Genomic DNA, 25,327 nt, shown 5'->3' on the forward strand with positions numbered 1-25,327 from the left:
CCAGTCTACCTCCCCCACTGAAATAGCAGCCGAATCCTTACCAGCCCCCCATCTAGGTACTCTTACTGGAGGTACTTATGATTTTGCGCCTGCGTGCTATTTCAGGTGCACTGCCCTGTGCTCTGGTCAGCCTGGTTCTTTCTGGCAATGTCTCTCTGATCTGGTCCATCAGCTCCTCTTCTTCGGTGTGGCTTCAACGTGTCTGTGAAGCAAGAGAAAGTCCAATTAGTGCACTCAGGTTCAAAAATCCAAACGATTAGAGTCCAAATTTTCCACCAACAACAACAAATTTCTCACCACTGCCTAATCCCACTTCTAACACCACTGTTGCCACCCACCTGGCCCTCACAAGGGTAGCCATAGTGCCGAGGCGGATAACTACGCCAAGACAAGTGCACCACTCAAAATGGAGAATGGCCCTTCAGGGTGAGAATGCCAAAAAGGCTGCAAAGGGAGCAAAGAAAACTTTCCGAACAAATCTTATCTTCAAACAGAAAAGCTCAAATTTATTAGTTTCACTTTCCCAAAAGGTACAAAGCTCAAAACACTCAGGTAAGTTCATGCAATTAACACAGGCCTCATTATCAAGACAAAAGGAAAAAAAACCCAATAACACTGGCTTCCAACAATTCAGCCAAGCTCCAGTAAGTTCCAACAGAGTCCCAACTCCTTCTGGGCTGCCTTACTCCCAAACAGGCCCACATTATCAGCAACAAAAAAAAAAAACACTCCTCAAAGGAAAAATAAAACACTCCAAGAAGGCCCACAGTACCAGGAAAACCCCCCCACTATAGCAGTGCTTTGAGTTGGCAACAGGCCACAACCCAGCAAGGCACCCGGACTTCAATAGTCCTTGCAAAGTTCCCTTCACCGAGCCCTTGCAACAAACACAATAATTTATTTTGTCTTAAGAGTTTGTAATAGGAATTATCCCAGGACAAGCAGGCATGATATTCTCACACATGGGTGACGTCATCTACGGAGCCCCGGCGCGGACAGCTTTTCAAGCAAACTTGATAGAAGTTTCAAGTTTGCACACTGCACCACGCATGTGTTAGCCTTCTTGCCCACTAGAGGGCGCATCTCCACCTCGTGGTCCTCAGTTCAATTTCATCCGCGGAGCCAGAAGCCCTGTGGAAAATTGTGCTCGTGTTTGCCTTCTGTCGCCGCGGCTGTGTGCTGAATTTCGACGCGGTCGCTGCGTTTTCTGTGTTTTCTTTCTTTGTTTTCTTCATTTTTCTAAAAAAAAAAAAAAGATTTTCGTTCCGATCGCTCCGGGGGCTCCCGGTAGCCGTGGCCGAGGAACCTCGTCTGTTCCCGGCCTCGTTTTGGGCCCATGTCCCGGCCCGTAACGGGATTTAAGAAGTGTGGTAGGTGTGACCGGCTTTTGTCGATCGCTGACCCTCACAGGTGCTGCTTAAGGTGCTTGGGGCCCCAACACCAGACAGCATCGTGTGCTAAGTGTGCCACCTTCCAGAAACGGGCCCTTACACGCCGCAAGGCCCGTATGGCGGATCTGTTCGCCGTCGAGACCCCGACGGGGAAGGCCTCGAGTTCGGCCCCGGCTTCGGCCCCGGCCTCGACCTCGGCCTCGACCTCGGCATCGGGTCCCCCTGCTACCTCGAAGCCGGTTGCCTTGCAAAAACAAGCCTCGGGTAAGTCTCCACTTCCTTCCTCAGCTCCAGGATCCACCAGGAAGCCATCCTCGGGCTCTTCGTCGGCGGGGACGTCGACCTCTGCCCAGCCCAAGGTGTCTAAGGCGATAGCCCCGAGGGAATACTCGAGACCGAGGTCGCCCTCTGAGGAGCATCGCCAGGTGTTGCCGCCGGGTCTGACGATCCCGGCATTCCAGGACTTGCTCCGAGCGTTAATTTCCTCGGAGCTGTCCGGGGCCATTGAGTCCCTGCAGCAGGCTTCGGCCTCGACTGCTTCGGTCTCGGCGGCCCCGCAGATGGCGACCTCGGCCTCGGGCACCGGGGCTTCAGCGGCCGAAGCACCCTCGACCTCGGCTCTTCCCTCGGACCCGACCTCGTTGAGACAGCCTGAGGGTAGTGTACGGTCCCGGGACAAGCAGCGCTGGGTGCGCCGGATTTCCTCGACCTCGTCCTCGAAGTCTTCCCGGGGCTCCTCGCCCTCGAGCAAGCCTCGGGCGAAGCACCGCCTGAAGAAGGCCAAACGGTCTCGGGCCTCGCCTCGTAGGCGTGGTCGCTCGACGCCACCCGAGGGCGGGGCTTTACGGGTCGAGGAACTCCGACTCAACAACCCCGATCTTTTGCGGTCCCCGATCCGGGAGAGTTCCCGTGCCTCCTCGCCGGGGCGGAAGGGAAGGGCCTCCGTACCCCGTACCCCGGGGGGTTCCCCCAGGGGGTCTTTCAGGCGGGATCTGTCCCCGACCCCTTCGAGGTCACGGGACCGTGCCTCGTGGGGATCGGGATCCGGTATGGAGTTGAGGTATTCTCGCCAAGCCTCTCCTTTCGGCTCCGCTGAGAAGTCTCGGACACCCTCTCCGCCCGCACGGACGGCTTCTTTTTCAAAGTTTGTCCATGACATGGCGAAGGCCCTGGGGGTGGACCTGTTGGCGGGGTCCCACTATACTAAAGAATTTTTGGAGGAGCAGGATCTTCCTGCCCCCCCGCGGGAATCCCCCCGCCTTCCGCTAAACAAGGTCCTCCTTCAGACCTTGCTTTGGAACCTCGAGACCCCTCTTACAGTCGCGGTAGTGCCCACCAAGATGGAATCTAAATACCGGACGATTCCCCCCAAAGGTTTTGACAAGGGGCAGCTCTCCCATCAGTCGCTCCTGGTGGAGTCGGCTCTCAAGCGATCGCAGCCTTCTAGGGTCTCCGCTGCGGTCCCCCCTGGGAGAGAGGGTCGGACCCTCGATAAATTTGGCCGTCGACTGTATGCAAATTCTCAGATGGCGACGAGGGTCCTCAGTTATGCCTTCTCCTATTCTTCCTACCTCAGAACAATGGTGAAGGACCTGCCAGAATTCCAGGAGGTGATCCCGGATTCGCACAGGGACAGGTTTGCCACATTTATGTCAAACCTGTCCCAACTGCGTCTGTATCTGTTTCATGCGGTATACGACGCATTTGAGCTTGCCTCGAGGGTATCGGCATGTGCGGTAGCGATGCGCCGGCTGGCGTGGCTGCGTACCCTCGAGATGGACCCCAACCTGCAGGAGCGATTGGCTAATCTACCCTGCGTCGGGTCGGAGTTATTCGACGACTCCTTAGAGGCAGCAACCAAGAGGCTTTCTGACCAAGAGCGTTCTCTAGCATCACTGGTGCGCCCAAAGCCTAAGCCAACGCCTCAAAGGGCATTTAGACAGCCCCCTAGGCGGTATCCTCAGAAATCGACACCTGCCTTTTCGAGACCTCCACCCCGACGTCCACCCCAACAGGGTAGGGGGGTCCCTCCAAGCCCACCACGCAAGGGGCATCCAAGCCAGCGCCGTCCTTTTGACGGGATGGGCGGCTGGGGGCTGGCCCCCGCCGCGATGTCGCCCAACCCCCTCCCCATCGGGGGTCGGCTCACGGCTTTTGCCGGGGCTTGGTCAGAGATTACGTCAGACGCATGGGTGCTCCGGACCGTCTCAGAGGGCTATTCGCTCAACTTCTCCAGGCAGCCTCCAGACATGCCTCCCGGGGCTTGCCCGCCCAATCGGAGCCAGTTGGCCCTTCTCCGAGAGGAAGCCAGGGCCTTGTTGAGCCTCCGGGCAGTCGAATTGGTACCTCGCGATCAGAAGGGCCGGGGGTTTTACTCCCGTTACTTTTTGGTCCCAAAGAAGACCGGGGACTTGCGCCCCATTTTGGACCTCCGGAAGCTCAACAAGTTCCTGGTCAGGGAGAAGTTCCGTATGTTATCGCTTCCGATTCTGTATCCTCTATTGGACGAGGGGGATTGGATGTGCTCCCTGGATTTGAAGGAAGCGTATACCCATGTTCCGGTGCATCCCGACTTTCGCAAGTTTTTAAGATTTCAAGTCGGGGAGTTGCACCTTCAGTACCGGGTCCTCCCTTTCGGTCTGGCTTCGTCCCCTCGGGTGTTCACGAAGTGTATGGTGGTGGTCGCGGCTGCCCTGCGCTCCCGGGGGTTGCAGGTCTTTCCCTATCTGGACGATTGGCTGATCAAGGCCCCGACCAGGGAAGGAGTTATTTCAGCGACCCAACAGACTATCTCGCTTCTTCAGGGTCTAGGGTTCGAGGTGAACTTCCCCAAGTCTCACTTGCGCCCGACTCAATCCCTCCAGTTTATAGGAGCCGTGCTGGACACTGTTCTCCTCCGAGCCTTCCTTCCCTCTCCTCGGCTGGAGGCACTGCTTCGATTGGGCCGTCAGGTTTCGCAGCTGCATATAGTGTCGGCTCAACGCATGATGGTGCTTTTGGGTCACATGGCATCTACGGTCCAAGTGACGCCGTTCGCCCGTTTGCATCTGAGGATTCCTCAGTGGACGTTGGCCTCGCAATGGCGTCAGGACCGCGACCCAGTATCTCGCCACTTGACGGTGACTCCGTCTTTCAGACGCTCGCTCCGTTGGTGGACCAACTCTACCAATCTGTCCGGGGGTTTGCTCTTTCGCGTTCCTCCGCATCGCAAGGTCCTGACAACGGACTCTTCGGAGTATGCGTGGGGGGCTCATCTCGACGGTCTTCGAACGCAGGGCCTGTGGTCGGCTGCGGATCGTCGCTGTCACATCAACGTGTTGGAGCTTCGTGCCATTTTTCTGGCTGCTCGGGCCTTCTGTCATCTCCTGCACGATCAAGTGGTGCTCGTCCGGACAGACAACCAGGTGGCCATGTATTACGTAAACAAGCAAGGGGGGACGGGCTCTTGGCCTCTGTGCCAGGAAGCCCTGCGCCTTTGGACATGGGCCGTCTCTCAGAACATATTCTTGCGTGCGGTTTACATTCAAGGAGAGATGAATTGTCTGGCAGACAAACTCAGTCGTCTTCTACAACTGCACGAGTGGTCGCTGAACTCCCGGGTGCTGCGCGAGGTCTTCGACCGCTGGGGGACTCCTCAGGTGGATCTGTTTGCCTCACCCGAGACTCACAAACTACCCCTCTACTGTTCTCGGATGTTCTCCCGGGACCGTCTCGAGGCCGATGCCTTTCTTCTCGACTGGGAAGGGAGGTTCCTTTATGCGTTCCCTCCTTTTCCTCTGATCTTGAGAACGCTGGTGCATCTCAAATCGACAGGAGCCACTATGATTCTCATTGCTCCTTGTTGGCCCAGACAACACTGGTTTTCCCTACTGCTTCAACTCAGTGTCAGGGAACCTCTGCTTCTGCCGGTATTTCCCTCTCTGCTTTCTCAGAGTCGGGGTTCGCTGTTACATCCCAATCTTCAGTCCTTACATCTGACGGCTTGGTTCCTTTCCCCTTGAATTCGGTCCCTGTTTCTCAGCCAGTGAGGGAGATTTTGGAGGCCTCTCGGAAGGTCTCGACTAGGCTGTGTTATTCCCAGAAGTGGACCAGATTTTCATCCTGGTGCTTCTCGAACCACCTGGACCCGACTTCGGTTCCCGTGTCTTCGGTGCTGGAATATCTGTTGCATCTGTCGAATTCTGGTCTGAAGACGACTTCCGTTAGAGTGCATCTTAGTGCCATTGCAGCGTTTCATCGGCATCTCGAGGGGCGTTCCCTCTCTTTGCATCCTCTGGTGTCTCGTTTCATGAGGGGTCTTGGGAATGTTCATCCTCCTCTGAAACCTCCTCCTGTTGTGTGGGATCTTAATGTGGTCTTGGCTCACCTGATGAAACCACCTTTTGAGCCTATCGACAAATCTCCTCTTAAGTTTCTCACTTGGAAAGTGGTCTTCTTGATTGCACTCACGTCCGCCCGTAGGATTAGCGAGTTGCAAGCTTTGGTTGCGGATCCTCCTTTCACGGTGTTTCATCATGACAAGGTGGTTCTTCGCACCCATCCCAAATTTTTACCAAAGGTTGTGTCTGATTTCCACCTCAATCAGTGCATTGTTCTTCCGGTATTTTTCCCGAAGCCCCACTCTCATCCTGGTGAGGCGGCGCTTCACACGCTTGACTGTAAGAGGGCGTTGGCTTTTTATCTCCAACGTACTAAGTCTCATCGGAAGGTTCCTCAATTGTTTTTGTCCTTTGATCCTAATCGAGTAGGACATCCGGTTTCCAAGCGCACCTTGTCCAACTGGTTAGCTGCTTGTATTTCTTTTTGCTACGCTCAGGCTGGTCTCCCGCTCTCGGGTCGAGTCACGGGGCATAAGGTCCGGGCGATGGCGGCTTCGGTTGCTTTCCTCCGATCCACTCCTATGGAGGACATATGTAAAGCTGCCACCTGGTCTTCGGTTCATACGTTCACCTCCCACTACTGTCTGGACACCTTGTCCAGAAGCGACGGCCGGTTTGGCCAGTCGGTGTTACGTAACCTGTTTTCATGAATTGCCATCCTCCCACCTGCCCTTTTTTTGGGTTGGCTTGGAGGTCACCCATGTGTGAGAATATCATGCCTGCTTGTCCTGGGATAAAGCACAGTTACTTACCGTAACAGGTGTTATCCAGGGACAGCAGGCATATATTCTCACAACCCGCCCGCCTCCCCGGGGATGGCTTCTTTGCTTGATATGGAACTGAGGACCACGAGGTGGAGATGCGCCCTCTAGTGGGCAAGAAGGCTAACACATGCGTGGTGCAGTGTGCAAACTTGAAACTTCTATTAAGTTTGCTTGAAAAGCTGTCCGCGCCGGGGCTCCGTAGATGACGTCACCCATGTGTGAGAATATATGCCTGCTGTCCCTGGATAACACCTGTTACGGTAAGTAACTGTGCTTTACAGTGCCTTCCCTGCCTCACATAATCACAGGCAGGTTATTACTCCATAGAGCTGATTGCAGGGCCTAAAGTTGCTGTGTTTGCTTTAAATTACTTTTTCTTTGATGGCACCAAAAAGTATCCTTCAAAAAAGAATTTCCCATCCGGATGTCACAGCATACACCTCACTTCATATAATCCCCTAATCTGTTGTCATATGTAAGGCTTTGGTAGCAGGGAAATAATAATAATAATAATAGAAACCCCCCCACCCCCCCCCCCAAAAAAAAAAAAGGAAACTGTCCCAGCAGTCCTTTGCAAACGGCTTGCTGAAACTCTGCCAGCAGCACAGGCCCTTAGACTGTAAAGATTTTTCCACAATTCAAAAATAGTCCTCAGTCTCTCTCAAATCCAAAAGAGAACCCCCCCCCTACACACACACACACACACATAAAATGGCTACTTGCCAACCACCGATAAGTTCACTTCCATTGCCTCTGAAAGTGTAGGTTCTGGCTCTGGTTCAGTAACCTCCATTCTTTCAAACACTGCACCTGGTTGTGGGGTCTGTGGTTCCTCAGGACCCTGCCATTCCATCCGGTCCTCTTCTGACCGCTGCTTGGCTTGTAGAGATTTCTGCAGCCACTGCTTCTGCACTGCTCTCCTCAGCTTCTGTAAGTTAGGCTTAAGTTTAGCAGGACCATACCCTAACCTGGCTGAGAGGGAAGCAGGCTTCAGCTCCCTCTGGCTCCGCCGGTGGTCACCTATGAGAATTTCCTGCTCTCTCATAGAAGGGCTCTGCCTAAGCTTAGGCTGGGGATAGACAGTAGTGCTGCCTGATTCACGATTAGAATCGGTTCACCGATTCACTTCAGGTGAATCGATTCGAATCGATTAAAAAAAAAAAATCAGCTTCCTGATTTGGCTGACCTTCCCCCCTCTCCCCCTAGCGCAGGAGCAGCAGCGCTGCTCTTGCTGGCTGGCCGCTGCCGCACCTGCTTTAGAAGGCGAGAGGGGAGCCTCAGCCGGTTAGTGCTGCTGTCTGGTTCCCCCCTGGCGTCTGGCTTTCCCCTCCCCCCGCATCTCGCTTCCCCTCTGGCCTTCCCGCACCGGCGTTTACCTTAACAAAGCAGCCTGCAGCAAGATCGCGATGCCCGCAATCTTTGCACTGCTTCGGAGCTGTTTCCTCTGCCGCGGTCCCGCCCCTCCTCTGATGTCAGAAAGAAGGAGACCCTGGCAAGCAAGTTATCAGAAGACAACCAGAGCTTGGGACCAACAAGATTCGAATAATGATCAGGCAACAAAAGGTAGAAAAATTAATTTTATTTTCTATTTTGTGATTACAATATGTCAGATTTAAAAGGTGTATCCTGCCAGAGCTGGTGTTAGATCGCAAACGTGAGCTAGGATTTAACAGAGAGAGGAAAAGTATTTTTAGTTTGTTTATTTTGTTTACACCACAGTGCCAGTGTGGCTAGGAGAAGGCAAAGGGAGTGAAGAGGCAATAAAATAAACCCATCAGGATGTTTGAAAAAACCCCAAAACAAAACACCCAATTGGGCAGGAAAATCGAATTGAAAAACCAATTCAATAGGCTGAATCGAATCAAATCAAAAAATTTTTTTCCTGAATCGGGCAGCACTAATAGACAGCTCTGGATACACTGAACTGCTTTCTATTGTATGGTTGTTTATCCTTCCTGCCTGGTAGCATATTCCTCTCTTTTCCTGGGTGTCAGGGCTGACTGCAAAGTCTGGACTGTCACAATGCATATGATGACTTTGTAGGAAGTATGTGGCACAGTGGTTAAAGCTACAGCCTCAGCATTCTGAGGTTGTGGATTCAAATCTCATGCTGCTCCTTGTGACCCTGGGCAAGTCACTTAATCCCCCATTGCCCCAAGTACATTAGACAGAGTGTGATCCCACTGGAACAGACAGGGGGAAATACTTGAGCACCTGAATGTAAATCACTTAAGCTATAAATGGTATATAAATGTAATGTAATGTAATTTATTTCTTATATACCGCTACATCCGTTAAGTTCTAAGCGGTTTACAGAAAATATACATTAAAATTATAAGTAAGAAAGGTACTTAGAAATTCCCTTACTGTCCCGAAGGCTCACAATCTAACTAAAGTACCTAGAGAGTAATAAAGAAGTGAAAAGTAGAGATAGAGGAAAAAATATATATAAAATGGGGACTTAAATGTTTATCTTGCAAAAATATCTAAGTATTAAGTACTTGATTAGACTGTGAATTGATTGTGAACTACTCAGATGGCTGCACCAGTGGGTGGTATCTCAAATACAAATAAAACTTGAAAATGCTGGTTTATACACATATCAAATGTAAATAGGGCTTGTAAAGTGAGGTCTTTTATATTTGCAATAAGAACATAACATAAGAATAGCCTTACTGGTTCAGGCCAATGATCCATCAAGCCCAGTAGCCCATTCTCACGGTGGCCAATCCAGGTCCCTAGTACCTGGCTAAAACCCAAGAAGTAGCAACATTCCATGTTACCAATCCAGGGCAAGCAGTGGCTTCCCCCATGTCTTTCTCAATAACAGATTATGGACTTTTCCTCCAGGAAATTGTCCAAACTTTTCTTAAAATCAGCTAAGCTAAGCTCTTACCACAACCTCTGGCAATGCGTTCCAGAGCTTAATTATTCTCCAAGTGAAAATTTTTTTCCTCCTATTGATTTTAAATGTATGTCCCTGTAACTTCATTAAGTGTCACCTAGTCTTTGTAATTTTAGACTTCTACCCCACTCAGGATTTTGTAGACTTCAGTCATATCTCCTCTCAGCTGTCTCTTTTCCAAGCTGAAGAGCCCTAACGTTTTAAGTCTTTCTTCATACGAGAGGAGTTCCATCCCCTTTATCATCTTGGTCGCTCTTCTTTGAACCTTTTCTAGCGCCACTATATCTTTCTGCCATTTGGACACCCAGTCTTCCAATTTCCTAAGGTCTGCCTGCAAATTCTCACAATCCACATGCGTTTTAACAACTTTGAACAGTTTAGTGTCATCTGAAAATTTTATCACCTCATTCATTGTTCTAATTTTCAGATCATTTATAAATAAGTTGAATAGCACCGGTCCCAGTACAGACCGCTGCAGCACTCCACTGTTTACTCTCCTCCATTGAGAAACATGACCATTTAATCCTGCCCTCTGTTTTCTATCCGATAACCAATTCCTAATTCACAACTAAACTTTGCCACATATCCCATGACACTTTAATTTTCTCAGGAGCTTCTCGTGAGGAACTTTATAAAAAGCTTTCTAAAAATCTAGATACACTACATCAACCGGCATGTTGACTCCGTCTCATTAAATCATGTTTGTCTATGTGTTCCACAATTTTATTTTTTTATAATTGTTTACACCATTTTGCCTGGCACTGAAGTTGGGCTGGAGCCCTTTTTAAAAATTGGCGTAATATTGGCCACCCTCCAATCTTCAGGTACTATGGATAATTTTACTGACAGGTTACAGATCACTAACATCAGGTCAGCAAGTTCATGTTTGAGTTCTTTTAATACCCTGGGATGTTAATTTGGCTTAATACATTGTTTATTGTTTAATTAGTTTTTTGATTAAACGCTTTATCGATTCTGCAAAGCGTTGTACAAAGCATTAAATAAAATAACATTTCAACAAACAAAAATACAATTAAAACATACTTTCCCAAAAAAAAAGAACTGTAAGACAAACTGCAACACATACTAGGTTAATTAAGGACGAATGAACAGAAGACACACGAAGGAAAAAGGGAAGAAATACAATAGCTATAGTAAATGAGAGAAACATTAAGGGTAAGCACAAAAGGGCAGGACTTAATAGAAAAAAAAAGAAGACTAAAATAACTTTAGTTAAAATCAGCTTAAAAAAAAAAAAAAGGAAGATAAAACTTCAGTTAAAAGCATCTTTAAAAAGGAAACATTTTAAGTTGCTTTTGAACGTTTTTAAAGTATTTTCCGTTTTTAGATAGAGCGGAAGAGCGTTCCAAATCGTAGGAGCTGTTACAGAGAAAATAGAGGTTCGACGTGTGCCAATTATTTTTAAGGAAGGGATAATTAGATTAGATTGGGATATGGATCTTAAAGATCTCGGTGGGTCATAGGGAATCAATACTCTATCTATGAAAGCTGGGGAATTAGTCTGCATAGTTTTGAATGTCAAAAGGGCTATTTTATAAGTTATCCTATGTGAGATTGGTAACCAGTGGGCGTCTTTTAGCAGAGGGGTAACATGGTCATACTTTGTTGCTCTGGAAATTATCTTGATGGCCGTATTTTGAATTAGCTGCAGACGTTTCAAATCTTTGTGATATATACCTTTTAAAAGCGAATTGCAATAATCTATTTTTGAAATTATGAGTGAATGAATCAAAATGTTAAGAGAACTGGTGTCAAGAAAAGGGGCCAATGATCGAATCATTCTTAGTTTGTAAAAACAGTTTTTAACCAGAGCACTTATTTGTGGACGGAAAGTAAGCTTGTTGTCTATAAGGACCCCTAAGATTTTTATAGTTGAGGTTGTTATGAGTGGTATGTTATCGATGATAATTGGAGAGATTAATTGATCTCCCTCTTTACCAGGGAATAGAAGAGTATTAGTTTTTGAGATGCTTAATGAAAGCTTGTTAGAACTTAACCAATCGTGAACTTTGCTTAATTTATTATTGATTACCTGAATCTCGGAATGATTAGTTGGTTCAATTGGGTGCAGTAGTTGAAGATCGTCAGCGTAAGCGTATACTGTGAACCCGATTGATTGGCAGAGAGTCAGGAGCGGGGACAGATAAATATTAAATAATAATGGAGATAAGATGGAACCTTGAGGGATACCAAAGTTTGAATAATAGGGTTTTGATTTTGAGTTATTAAATTGAACTGTTACGGCTCGATCGGAAAAATAGGATTGAAACCATTCAAGGGCTTGGTCAGCTATACCTATAGAAGAAAGACGTTGTAGTAAAAGATAATGATCAATAGTGTCAAATGCTGAAGCGAGATCTAATGAGACAAGGAGAACGGATTTGTGGTGATCAAGATAGTAATTTATGGATGTTGTGAGACCGAGTAATGAGTACTCTGTGGAATGGTTTATGCGAAAACCGGTTTGATTCGGATGAAGTACGTGTGTTTTGTCGACGAAATCAGTCAGTTGTTGAAATACGATTTTTTCCGTTAATTTACACAGAAAAGGAAGATTTGCTATTGGTCTGTAATTAGAACAATTGTCGAGATTATTTTTAGGGTCTTTGATGATTGGAAATGTGATAGAATGTTTCCAATCAAGAGGGATTCTAGCTGTAAACAGACTAGTTTGAATAATTTGTAGAATATAAGGCCCGAAGACAGTGAAATGACGTTTCAGAAAAAATGGAGGGATGGGTTCTAATTTGGAGCCTTTAATGTTGATGCCATGTAAAATATTTTCTAAAGCTTTCAAAGTTGGGGGAAGAAATTTGGATAATGTGGTGTGAAACGTTTGCGATTTAATTAGCGTATTGTCGTTTTTGGAAGGGCTAGATGAGTTGGTAACAGTGGATATTTTATTAGAAATTTTGGATCTGATCAAGGTAATTTTTTCTTGAAAATAGTTGGCTAAGGCTTGAGCTGTTGGAGTGTCCTCAGTTAAAATTATTTTTTTATTTTTGAAGGTAGTAAGTTGTTTAAGGATTTTAAACAGAGCCGATGAGTTTTTGGTTGCAGAAATTTTTCTCACATAAAATTGTTTTTTAGTGCTGTTAATTGATTGCCGATAATGTTGTGATTTTTTATTATAATTATCTAAATTTTCATTGGTAGGATTAGATCGCCATTTACGTTCGGCTGATCTCAAGTGTTTTTTTAAGAGGCCTAAAGAAGCATTAAACCAGGGGTTTCTTTGTTTTTTAGGAGAAATTTTTCGGATTACTAGTGGGGCTATTTTGTCAAGTAGGGATTTGCACGCCTTGTTCCACATGCTTACTTGTTCGCTTAGAGGTTCTGATCTAAATTTTTCTGAGTCTATAATAAATTCAGTTGGGACGAAAGAATGATCTATATGTTGGAAATCTCTTACTGTAATGGTTTTAGGGGTGTAATGTGGGGCTTTGACAGATGGGAGTGATAAATTAGTTTGAATCAAATAATGATCAGACCAGGGGACTTGAAGTGTGATGGGTTTAGAAAAATTAGAGCTTAATATACTAGGAACAAGAATTGCGTCTAAAGTATGGCCATGGTTGTGGGAGGGGTCCGAATTCAGTATTACGAAACTGAGATCATTGATGTGAGTTAAAAGATCAGAGGTAATAGGATTAGAAATATCATCAAAGTGAACATTAAAATCACCAAGTAGGAGAGGAATATGAGAAGTGGTTGAAAAGTCAGAAATTATGGTTAATAGTTGAGTTACCATTGATTGACTAATTGGAGGAGGAACGTATAATAGTAATAGGTCTATTTTTGGTTTCGAATTAACTTTAACTTGTAGAGATTCTATAGTATTGTTATTATTTTGAGAGATTTCTATTACTAAAGATAAAGTTATTTTAAATATTATTGCTAAACCTCCGCCTTTTTTACCAACTCGGTGATTATATTTGAAATTATAACCTTCAGGACTAGCGTAGGACAGATAAGCCTCATCTCCTTCTGAAAGCCATGTCTCTGTAATACAGAGAATGTCTAATGAATGTTCAATTATCAAATCTTTGATTACATGATGTTTGCTACGTAGAGAACGAACATTAATTAAAGCCATGTTAAGAGAATTATGAGAGGGGAGAGTTAAGTTGTTTGAGGCGGTCTCATTATCTAATGTGACCACCTCAGATTCACTGAGATTTCTTTCAGTTCCTCCGCATCATCACCCTTGTAGACCATTTCTGGTTCAGGTAGATCTCTAAATCTTCTTCTGTAAAAACCGAAGCAAAGAATTCATTCAGTCTCTCCGCTATGGCCTTATCCTCTCTGAGTGCCCCTTTTGCTCCTTGTTCATCCAACAGTCCCACAGATTCCCTCACAGGTTTTCTGCTTCTGATATACTTAAAAAAATTGTTTTTGAGTTTTTGCAAGTTTCTCTTCATATTCTTTCTTAGCTGTCTTTATCAATGCTTTGCATCTAACTTACCAGTGCCTGTGTCTCTTATTTTCTTCATTTGGATCTTTTTCTATTCTTTAAAGTTTGTTTTTTTGGCTCTGATAGCCTCTTTCACTTCACCTCGTTTCCTTTTCTTTCCACCTTTGCTGATATGTGGAATACATCTGGTCTGGGCTTCCACAATGGTATCTTAATAACATCAATGCCTGGTTTACAGTCCTAACCTTTACAATTGATCCTTTTAACTTCTTTTTAACCGTTTTCCTCATTTTAACATAGTCACCCTTTTGAAAATTAAACGTCTCTACAATAATTTCTTTTGCAACGTCTCTCCTGGTATGAGCTCAGATTTGATCATTGTTTCCCATTGGACTAAACACAGTTAACTTCTATACTATGGGCTCCTTTACAAAGCCGCGTTAGCGGTTTTACCGCACACAGCTTTTTAGCGCGCGTTAAACCCACGTTACGCAGTTAGAACTAACGCCAGCTCAATGCTGGTGTTAGCATCTAGCGCAGCCGGCAGTTTAGCACGTGCTATTACGCATGTTAAACTGCTAACATGGCTTTGTAAAAGGAGCAACTATGTCTTGCATTCCACTAAGGACCAAATCTAAAATAGCTCCCTCTCTTGTCGGTTTCTGGACCAGTTGCTCCAAGAAGCAGTCATTTATGACATCTAGTAATTTTGCCTCTCTAGCACACCCCGATGTAGCATTTAACCAGTTGGGGGTAATTGAAATCATACTGTATCAAATATGAGAAGCATATACTATAAATCATAAATACCAAAAAGGAAGAAATATATGCTAGACACTTTGTTCGGGCACTCTTGAACAGAACAAACACCAGTCCAAAGAACCTTTACTAAAGCAATGAGGAGCACCAATAAAAATTATTGGAGGGGAGAGAGAGGAGGCACTTTTGCTTGGTGAAAGGAGTTACCCGGCAGCTTTCTCAGCTGTTCCGAGCCCCGCACTGATCTCAGTGGGAGGGGCTAACCAGAGATAAGAACTTGCCGCTGCCTGTGGCGTTGGAGAGAGGAGGCACTTTTGCTTGGTGAAAGGAGTTACCCGGCAGCTTTGTCAGCTGTTCTCGAGCCCCGCGCTTACCTCAGTGGGAGGGGCTAACCGGAGACAAGAACTGGCCGCTGTTTGTGGCATGGGCCACAGGGACCTCCTTTGGTGTCCCGGTAGAGCCCTAGTGGAGTAGGGAACACGGTTTGAGATTTTCTTTTATATTATGTGGTTTTGTTGTGAATTTGGGAAAGCGAAAGCCTAAATTGTTACCATCCAGTACTCCAACTCGCCCAGGCCCTATTGAAAGACACTTAGTATTAGCTCCTAAGCCTATCTTTCCCTCTCCTATTGCAGGCAATATATCAGGGGCTTCATTAAGTTCTGGGGAAAGAATTTCCCTGGGTCCACCCATCTCATGTTTCTCTTCAGGGGAGACTTGTCCAAACGGTAGTCCTCCCGTTGGAGAGAATGTAGCCTCAGACCGAGTGATACAATAACCACAGTTGATCCAACCAGTCGAGTTTCCTAGTGGAAATTTGACTAATGAGGAAATTCCCCAAAATATTAATTTTAAAGGATGTATGGATGGGGGTTAAGAGGTCTCAGGCTTTACTACAGGGTCCAGTGCTTTTTCAGATCAAGTAGTGTCTAAAATGGAAAATTAATCAATTAGAAGGAGCAGTTAAAAAATTAGACTCTCAGATAGTATTGCTACAGCAGACTAGTACTTCTGCAATTAAGGATAGTCTTGGTTGCATAGGCAATGTGTAACTATTGAAAATCATATGAAAGCTTCAAAGCTGAGAATACTGAATTTCCCCAAATGTTCACTGCTCTCAGCAGAGATCCTACTTCAAAAATATTTTAAAGAGGTTCTAGAACTGAGCAATGCTGAAACTATAGTTTTGAATAGATGTTTCTATATTCCAACTAGAGGGTCAGTTAACCAAGAGGGAGGAGCTACTGGTGGATCTGATCAGAAGAAAGATCCACTGGAAAACTTAACATTATTTCTTGAAACAACTCAGGATGAAATTTCTGAACGTGCCACCCTCTTGGTAACTTTTGCCTCAGAAAATTGTAAAAGCGTTGTTTTGAAAAATTATTTCTTAAAAAAAGATTTCCTGTTCTGTGGGGAGAAACTACAAATGTTTCCGGATGTTTGTAGGGCTACTCAATATAGGCGGAAACAATTTCTTCAATATAAATCTCGAGTATTATCCTTGGGAGCAACTTTTTCCTAAAATTTACTGCCAAATGTATGATTACGTTATTTAAATATTTCATATTCTTTTCTTGAACCTGATCAATTGGAGAGATTCCTTTTTTTTTTTTTTTTATAAATCTTTATTCATTTTTAAACTTTTATAATAAGTGTGATAACATATCCATACAAATAACCATAAATATATCACTTAATAATCAACAATGATACATATAATATTCTCTTATCTCCCCCCTCCCCACCCTTATCTATCATATAACCAATACTTATACAACATGTAACAATAAAAATCCCTCCCTACCACCCCATAATTGAACTTGTAAATTTAAGGGAAACAAGATTTTTCTAATCATTACAATACTTTGTTAATGGCTCCCAAATATCTTGAAACTTCCTGAAACAACCCTGTTGTATTGCAATAAGTCTCTCCATTTTATAAATATGACATAAGGAGTTCCACCAAAAATTATAATTATATGTAATTTGTTGAATGGTAACCCCAGTCATTATAAGTAATAATTTGTTATTATTTGTAGATATCTGACTTTTTGCTCTCATTGCCATACCAAACAGCACAGTATCATATGATAATGCCACTGGGTTATCTAATAAACAGTTAATTTGGTCCCAAATTGATTTCCAAAAATTCATAATGAATGGACAATAGAATAATAAATGATCTAAAGTCCCTGCTTCGAGATGACAGTGCCAACATTCATTAGACTTAGAGCTATCCAATTTTTGTAAACGAACAGGGTTACATAAAGCTCTATGTAACAGAAAAAAACAAGTTTGTCTCATGGATGCCGACACTGTACATCTCATCCTCCAAGACCAAATTCGTGGCCATTGAGATGCATTAATTTGATGCTTAATCTCAATGCTCCAAATGTCTCTCAGACCTGTATTTGGTTTTTTCTTAATAAGTCCAGTTAATAATTTATACCACTGAGCGGCCTGGTGACCCAAGAAGTCTGTCTGAAAACATAGGAACTCTAGACTATATTGATTATTTAAGGTTTTTCCAGTCAGGGAACCCCGCCTGAATGGCATGCTTCAGTTGCAACCATCAAAAACTTTCTGATTTAGTAAGGCCATATTTGTGCTGCAACTGTGAAAATTCAAGCATTTTACCATTAGAAATAACATCCTCTAATATACGTATTCCTGCTATCATCCAATGCTTCCAGACAAGTCTTTCTCAACCAATTGCCCTCTGATGGTATGATATCAGGAAAGTAGGAGGAGTTTGTGAACAACCACTCGAATTGTATCCTGGCAGAATGACGTAAGGAAGAAGGAGGAATTCTAACCTATCATTGATGAAATACTTGTCTTGGTGTCCGGAAACCAGGCACCATGTTTGAAACAGATAGTTTATGCGGGAATGTGTACTCGCAGGAGCGCTAGTTATAAGTTTTCTTCAACCCCTGACGCAGCTTTAACTAGCGAAACGGGGACTCCCTGTTGGATTCTTTTGAAGGGGAACTTACTGCACTGAACCGGAGGAAAGTAGTAGCAGGAAAATTACAATACTGGATCCCGGGTGTACAGCTAAGAATCCTTTTTTGCACTAAATTATATCCTTGCGATATAATTTGTACTAAATTATATCCTTGTGATATAATTTGTATCCAGATAACAAAAAACAATGAAGCCTTGAGAAGTGGTGGAAGTCCTAGGCTGTTCCCCCACACTGCCTGTTTTGCATTCTCTCCCTAGTTCTTCCAAAGCAGCTGTGAAGCTGAGGCATATTGAGCAGAAGCCCCTGAGCTCTGACAGTTGTTGGATGGTTTAGAATGAATCACTTTGTATGGTGTCTCTGGGATCAGTCACAGCTATATATACAAAGAACCCTATCCCTGGCTGGCCCTGCTTGGAGATTAGAGGAGAATATGGGAGGGAGAAAGATTGCAGGAGGAAGGGATTAAAATAGAACTTTAACATAAATATACAGAATACATGCCCACATTGATATAGGAGTTTTGTTAAAAAAATGTAAACACCTCTGTATGTACAGGGTATATAACACAGTTGTGGTTTCTGCCTTTTTTTCTTTCTCTTGCTCTCTCCATCATTCTTAGGTAGAGAAGGAAATCCAGCGAATTTCTGAGGAATATGAGAATTTGATAAAAGCATCAGGAAAACGGGAAGCATTGGAGAAAACCATGAGAAACAAGATGGAGGTTGAGATGCGCCGGCTACAAGATTTCGACCGTGATCTAAGAGGTTGGCTTATAGCAGAGGGAAGATGGGATCTTAGAAAAAGTAATGCTGAAAAGAAGGGGTTGCAGGTCTTTTGAAGTAAATATAGAAGGTGGGCTGATCTCTAGAGGCAATGCAGATAAAAAAAAAGTTAGATCTTTACTGGCAGTAGCTATGAGATTTTATGAGCTACAGAATTTTTAGTCTGACTATTCAGTTGCAGAAGCATTTCTAAGAAGAAATGTCTCATAATCCATACCACCTTTAGGTGGTAATTTTATAATTGCATGTACACACTTGCTCAGATTTTCAAAACAAACTGATGGACATACTTCTGCTTTGAATATCACTCCAAGGAAACTATGCACTTACACCCTCTTCTACTAAACTGTGCTAGCGGTTTAAGCGTGGGGAGCTGTGCTGAATGGCCCGTGCTGCTCCCGATACTCATAGAGTTCTTATGAGCGTCGGGAACAGCGCGGGTCATTCAGCGTAGCTCCCCACACTAAAACCGCTAGTGTGGTTTAGTAGAAGAGGCCCTTAGATTTACACTTGCGGCTTCTTTTACAAAGCCGCGCGGCAACAGCGCCGAAGCTCTTTAAATCTCTATGGGCTTTGGGGCCATTAGCACAGCGCAGCCGTTAGCGCGGCTTTGTAAAAGAGGCTGTTGGACTTTGGCACACAGAATTAATTTGCCATTTTAAAAGTATATATATATAAGAACCTATCCCCAGGAATGCTGTCAATCAGTTTGGGTAAATTTACGCACATAAATTTACATAAAGATATACAAATACAAGGACCTTCTACTATACAACTTGCTCAAGGGCTTAGTGCAACTTATTCTGAAGAGTACATAATAAAAAAAACAATTGCATAAATATGCACAAATCAAATCTTCAAAAATGTCTTTAAAAGATAATGTTTTTAGCAATTTATAGAATTTTAAGTTAGACGGTTCACATCTAATCACTACGGGGGGGGGTGGGGGGTGTCACGTGATGCAGCCTACCTGATAGGGCGCGCGCTGGTGGAGCTCCCTCAGATCCCCTGCTAAATCGGCGAATTTATTCTGATTTCCTCCCCTGCCGAGCGGCTGACCCGCCGAATTAGAGTGAGCCTTGCGTTCCGCTGCGGCTGCGGCGTCTTACTCGGGTCCTACAGCTGGGAATGCCTGTGAAACAGGCTCGGGCACTTAAAGAAAGGCTGGCTCTGACCCTGACCAAGATGGCGACGGAGACCGCCACTTTCACGGTCCCCGCAGGGGACTGGGTGCAGGAGATCACGCGGTCGGTGACAGCAGCGCTGGCGGACCGTCTTAACAAGCTTCAGTCGGGCATGGAGGAGATGCATGAGAAATTTGATTCTCATGCACGTCGGATTGCCGACATGGAACAGCGGATTTCAGGGCAGGAAGACGTCTGTAGCGGCCTGGACGCCCGAGTGATCACGCTGCAAAAGGAGACAGAGGCCCTGAAAGCACAGCTGGACGAGCAAGAGAATAGGAGCCGTCGGAACAATCTTAGGCTGGTGGGGCTTCCAGAGGCGGTCGCGGACGCAGAGCTGTATCACATCTTCTCCTCCTGGCTGCCAGAACAGCTGCAGCTGCAAGAGTCAGGTATGGCCTTCGCTTGTGAGTGTGCCCATCGGATCGGGTCCATGCAGCAAGCGGAGAACAGGAGACCACGCACCGCCATTGCCCGCTATGTCAACTGGCGTGAGAAGGAGTCCATCCTACGGGCGTATCGCAGGGCAGGGCCTCTGGAATACAAGGGAGTGAAGATTCTTCTCTTCAATGATTACTCCGTCAGAGTGGCGGCGCAGCGCAAGTTGATGTCACCTTTCTGCTCGGTGCTGCATTCCAAAGGTATACAGTTCGCCCTCGCTTTTCCTGCTAAGTTGCGAGTTTGGAGGGACGGCAAATCATTCACCTTGCAGGACGCGGATGAGGCCCGCCGCTTTATGGACAAACTTTGAGGCTGCTGGCTCTTTCCAGGCATGAATGGCACGTGGTCCAGGCTGATTCCTGTAGGACCTATGGCATTCCCTACTAACTAATCTTGCGCAGGGAGGACTTCAGAGTGTACCCTTGACAGAACACTGGGATTCCCGGACAGCGAGTATCTCCCTGCTATGCTATGCCCCGCTGCCATCGCCTCTCTGACGGGGGTGGGCGAGGGGCCTAGCCAGTTCTAGACTCTGGTTTACCTTGTTGGGGCCCGTTTGGACTGTTTTTCTATATTTCTATATTCTTTCTTTGTGCTTTCTCCTAGGGCCCAGTATGGATCGTTCTGATTCTGCAGGACTTTGTTTTGCCTTTCTATGTACACCCGTTTGGTGGGGCACAGGGATCTTGTAGCTGAGTTCTTTTTCTTTCTTTTTGGATGTGGAGGGGAGGTGGGGGGGCTCCCTGGCGAGCGGGGTGGGAGGTGTGTCTTTGGGTGGTGCGGGGCTGGGGAAGGGAGCTACCGCTGAGGAAGGTCTTGGGTTAAGGGGGGGGAGTGTGTGGGGGTTTTTTGGGGTTGTATGTTTGGGTATGCATGGGTCGGGTGGCTGTTTGTGTGGATGTGGATGTATGGTATGATTGGTTCTGGATGGGGGAGTGGCACCTATCTTTTCTCTACCCAGGGACTTAGCTGGGAGGTCCCGCTGGGGTGGTTGCAATTCTATAATGGTCAATTATCTGAGTGTTGGCCTTTTGACAATGGCTGATTTAAAGGTGGTTACTCTTAACGTTGCTGGCCTTCGGTCACCTATAAAGAGATCGAGAGTACTGGCCTCCTTACGCAAATTGAGTGCCGATGTAGCCTATCTCCAGGAGACTCACATGTCACAATTGGAACATTCTAAATTACATAGAAGCTGGGTGGGCGAGGTATACTCCTCCTCCTTTGGGGGTAGGCGGCGAGGGGTCGCGATCCTTCTTAGCAAACAGTTACCTTTTCAGTTTCACAAGCTGGTTCAAGACCGCGAGGGGAGATTTGTTATGGTATTGGGGGAGCTTTGGGGTACGAAGCTGATGCTCTGCAATATCTATGCCCCGAATGTATACACTCACAGCTTTTTCTCTAATCTCCTCTCTAAACTGTCAGAGTACACCGAGTATCATCTTCTCTTGGGCGGGGACTTTAATATCACTGCTGATCCGAGCTTTGACTGTAAGCCACCCCGAGTGCCACCTCGAGATCATGCCGCAAGAGGGGTTAACTTCCTACTTAGCCACTTAGACATCGTGGATATTTGGCGCACTTTACATCCTTCTGATAGGGACTTCACTTTCTTCTCGCATGCTCATACCGCGTATGCTCGCCTTGATTACCTTCTTCTAGATCGCCGGTTGTTTACAGCGGCAATTCGAGCTGATATCTTGGAGAGCACCGTTTCTGATCACGCTCCAGTGGTGGTGACCCTCTCTTTTTCCTCTGGGGTTAGGGGTAAGTCCTGGAAGCTGTCTCCTCAATTGTATATGGACAAGGCATTCCGGGAATATCTTAGAGCGCGGTGGGTGGATTATCAATTGACTAATCAGACTGATGATGTGAGCCCCAGTATGTACTGGTATGCCTCTAAAGCGGTGATGAGAGGGCATATTATAGTGTACACGGCTCATAAGAGGAAAGAGCGGGATGGGAAGATATTGCAACTTACGAGTGATATGCGTATTCTCAGGCAGCGCCATAGTCAGTCGATGTCTGACTCTGACAAACGAGAACTTCAGTCTCTGAAGGAGCAGATAGAGGGGCTGCTTAATGATCGTATGCGGACTTCTTTGTACTATCACAGATATCGACTGTATCGCTGGGGGAGCAAAGCGGGAAAACTTTTAGCTAATTTGGTGCGACCACCAAAAAAAAGGCAAGTTATTACATCCATTAAGGATGCCCGGGGTATCGAATGCACTACAGCTCAGCAAATAGAGGAACAATTTGTCTCTTTCTACTCGACGCTGTACAAAGCTCGTCCATTGGACCGAGAGGCTTTGCTGTCCTTTTTCTCTGATATCCAGATTCCGGGGCTTGAGGACGCGCAGCTCCAGGCCTTGAACGCTCCGCTTACGAAGGAGGAGATTTTGTGGGGTATCCGCTCCCTTACCTTGGCAAAGGCGCCGGGCCCTGATGGTTTAGGCCCGGAATACTATAGGATTCTTCAGGATTTGGTGGCAGCACCCTTGTGCGCCCTGTATAACGGAGTGTCAGCGGGCGAGGCCGAGTTACCCGATAACCTTGCCCATGTGGTTTTACTGCCGAAACCGGGCAAGGACCATGCGTTGGTGAGTTCGTATCGGCCCATCTCTCTCTTAGACCAGGATATAAAGCTGTTGGCGGCTACCCTAGCGCGTAGGCTGAATTCCGTTTTACCAGATCTTATTCACCATGACCAGGTGGGTTTTGTTCCTGGTCGATATGCTTCCATGAATTTGATGAAAGTGCTGGGAGCCATTCGGATCCATGCGGGACGCGGGGGCCATTCAGCTATCGCGGGATTAGACATGGAAAAGGCATTTGACAGCATCTCCTGGGAATATCTTTTCTGGACTTTGGAGCAGTACGGATTTCAAGGCTCCTTTCTGGCTTGGGTGAAGGCGTTGTATGTGGACCCGCAGGCCCGCTTATTAATCAATGGCAGTTTGACGGCCTGTTTTGGCCTTCAACGAGGCACTCGACAGGGCTGCCCCCTGTCCCCTTTACTATTCTTGCTGGCCATGGAGCCATTAGCCATCAAAATTAGAGGATGTAATCATTTCCGGGGGGTGAGAGTCGGGACCACGAATGTAAAATCAGCTTGTTTGCGGATGATATCCTTTTGTATTTAGATCAGGCTTCCATTCATCTGGATCCAGCTCTCGCGGTGGTGAGAGCCTTTGGGTTGCTTTCTGGCCTTCAGGTGAACTGCTCTAAGTCGGAACTTTTACTGCTGTCTGGGGGCCCGCCGGAGCCATGGCACGCGCTCTTGGCTATTCCGCCCACGACGGCGCCTATGAGGTATCTGGGCGTCTTCTTAAGCACACAGCCTTCCGTCCTCTATGCGGAAAATGTTCTGCGGCCGCTGGAGGAGATTAACAAGCTATGTCAGCGTTGGAAGGATTTGCCGTTGGGCAGGATAGCACTAGTCAAAATGGTTATGCTTCCGAAAATGTTATACCCTTTACAGACCATCCCGATCTGGTTGCGCCACAAGGAGGAACTTAAGTTCAAATCGCTTATCTCTAAGTTTATCTGGCGCTCCAAGGCTCCGCGAATCAGTATGGCGAAATTGATGTTGGATAAGTCTGCTGGTGGGCTGAATGTCCCTGACATTCGTCTCTACAATGTGGCTGCGCATCTGCGCTGGATACATGAGGGGTACTCGGGATGTGAACGATATTCCCCACCGGGATGGGTGGAGGGTTGGACTCGTCCTTTTCAGTTCATGAATATGCTCCACTCCCAATCCGATCCCTCTCACCGGTACAGAGTTCAGATGCAATTCATGTGGCCTTTAAGGCAGGCTTGGCGATGGTGGAGGCGCCGACAGGGGCTTAGTCCCGCGGTGTCTCCCTTTCTTCGTTTCCTGGGAAATTCCAACTTTCAACCGGGCTGGGGTTATTCAGCATTTTGGGGTTGGGCGGCCCGGTGTTGCACGGTCATGGCGCAGCTGCTTGAGTTGGATCCCCAGACTTTTCCCTCTTTCTCCCAGGTTCAGCGAACGTGGGGCCTCCCCAATCACTTTTTGTTTTCCTACTTTCAGGTCCGCCATTACTGGGAGGCAGAACGTAACCGATGTCCAGGAGCGTGGGCGCTTGGGGGGCTCGACACACAATTTCTCTCCACCCCTGCCTCTATGAATAAGCTTTCACATTGGTATAAACTATTGAAGCTATCGAGTCCCACTGTAGGTATATCCAGTGTAAGAGAGGTTTGGCAGGGCGATCTGGGTGTATCTATTGATGAGCATCAGTTTCAGGAGTGTTTTGCCACCCTTTTTGCATTCACTAAATCTGTTGAGTATCAGGACACTCAATTTAAGATTCTGCACCGATATTACTTAACCCGACAGCGGGGAGCCAGCTTGGGACTCTGGGATGATGCCTCTTGTGTTAAATGCAAATGCCAGCCAGGTACGTACCTCCACTCATTTTTGGAATGCTCTAAACTTACCCTATGGAGGGGGGTGCTGGCCACGTTGGAGGCTTTCCTTCAACGGTCGGTGGAATAGGACTATGGGGTTTTACTTCTAGGGTTGCAGGAGCCACTTATTGAACAGGGTTTGTCTGTCCCCCAGCGGCGCTTCCTTTACAATGTATTCTTAGTGCTTAAGAAAGTAATTCTTTCTAGTTGGATTTCTGAGGCCCCTCCTCCTATTGCGTTGTGGCATGCCAAATTGCGGGACATGGCCACTTTTGAATGCCAGTGGTATGCGGGATCTTCCAACTGTGATAAAAGATATTATGTGGCTTTGTGGGAAGGCTTGTTGCGCTCGATCTCTGCTCCAGAGCCAGTACCCGGTGACAGCTAATTGTGAGTTTCTGGTCCAGAGGAGAAGACCCCCTTTGGGGGTTCTCGGGAGCACTCTGCTTACCTGGGTGACCTTCTCTCTACTTCGCCTTCTATTTTCCATCTGTAGGCCTATTTCTTTCTCTATACTCATCGACAGCTCCTCTATCTAGGACTGGGGGGGGAGGGGGGAGGTTTGCTTGTGTTTGTGTGTGGGGGGGGATTAGTGAGAAAGGGGGGGTGTGCCTGTTGTTGTCATGTGTGTGCTTGGTGTGCATGGGTTTTGAGTCGGGCTTGGGGAATGTCTATTTGGTTATTTGAGGGGGTAAATAAAAATAGGTGAAGTTGGCACTGCCTTGTGGCGGGGACTTTCCTTGTATTTCTTGTTCATGGATCCTTCTCGAATCCCTGATGTCTCTGGTTTGGTTTGCATTTACCAGCTGTTTATGTATCCCTTGTGTTATTTGCTTGTAGATTATGGCATTGTTGCCGCCTGAATGTATGTGCTGC

At 46.4% G+C, this 25,327-nt stretch overlaps 1 protein-coding gene across 4 annotated transcripts in view; it reads left to right on the top strand.

Annotated features, from left to right (window-relative positions):
* The window catches only part of AMOTL2 (angiomotin like 2), a 370,109-nt gene that overhangs the window by 85,863 nt on the left and 258,919 nt on the right, over positions 1 to 25,327 (top strand). For all 4 annotated transcript variants that reach the window (XR_004540616.1, XM_033958123.1, XM_033958124.1 and 1 more), the window contains exon 4: positions 18,224 to 18,368. Coding sequence is in view for 3 of the 4 variants with exons in the window: in XM_033958123.1 (XP_033814014.1) it covers positions 18,224 to 18,368 (145 nt within the window). In the remaining variant the exon portion in view is untranslated. The remainder of the gene's footprint in view (positions 1 to 18,223; positions 18,369 to 25,327) is intronic.

This window comes from Geotrypetes seraphini, chromosome 9 (genome assembly GCF_902459505.1).
Source record: "Geotrypetes seraphini chromosome 9, aGeoSer1.1, whole genome shotgun sequence".
NCBI lineage: Eukaryota > Metazoa > Chordata > Amphibia > Gymnophiona > Dermophiidae > Geotrypetes > Geotrypetes seraphini.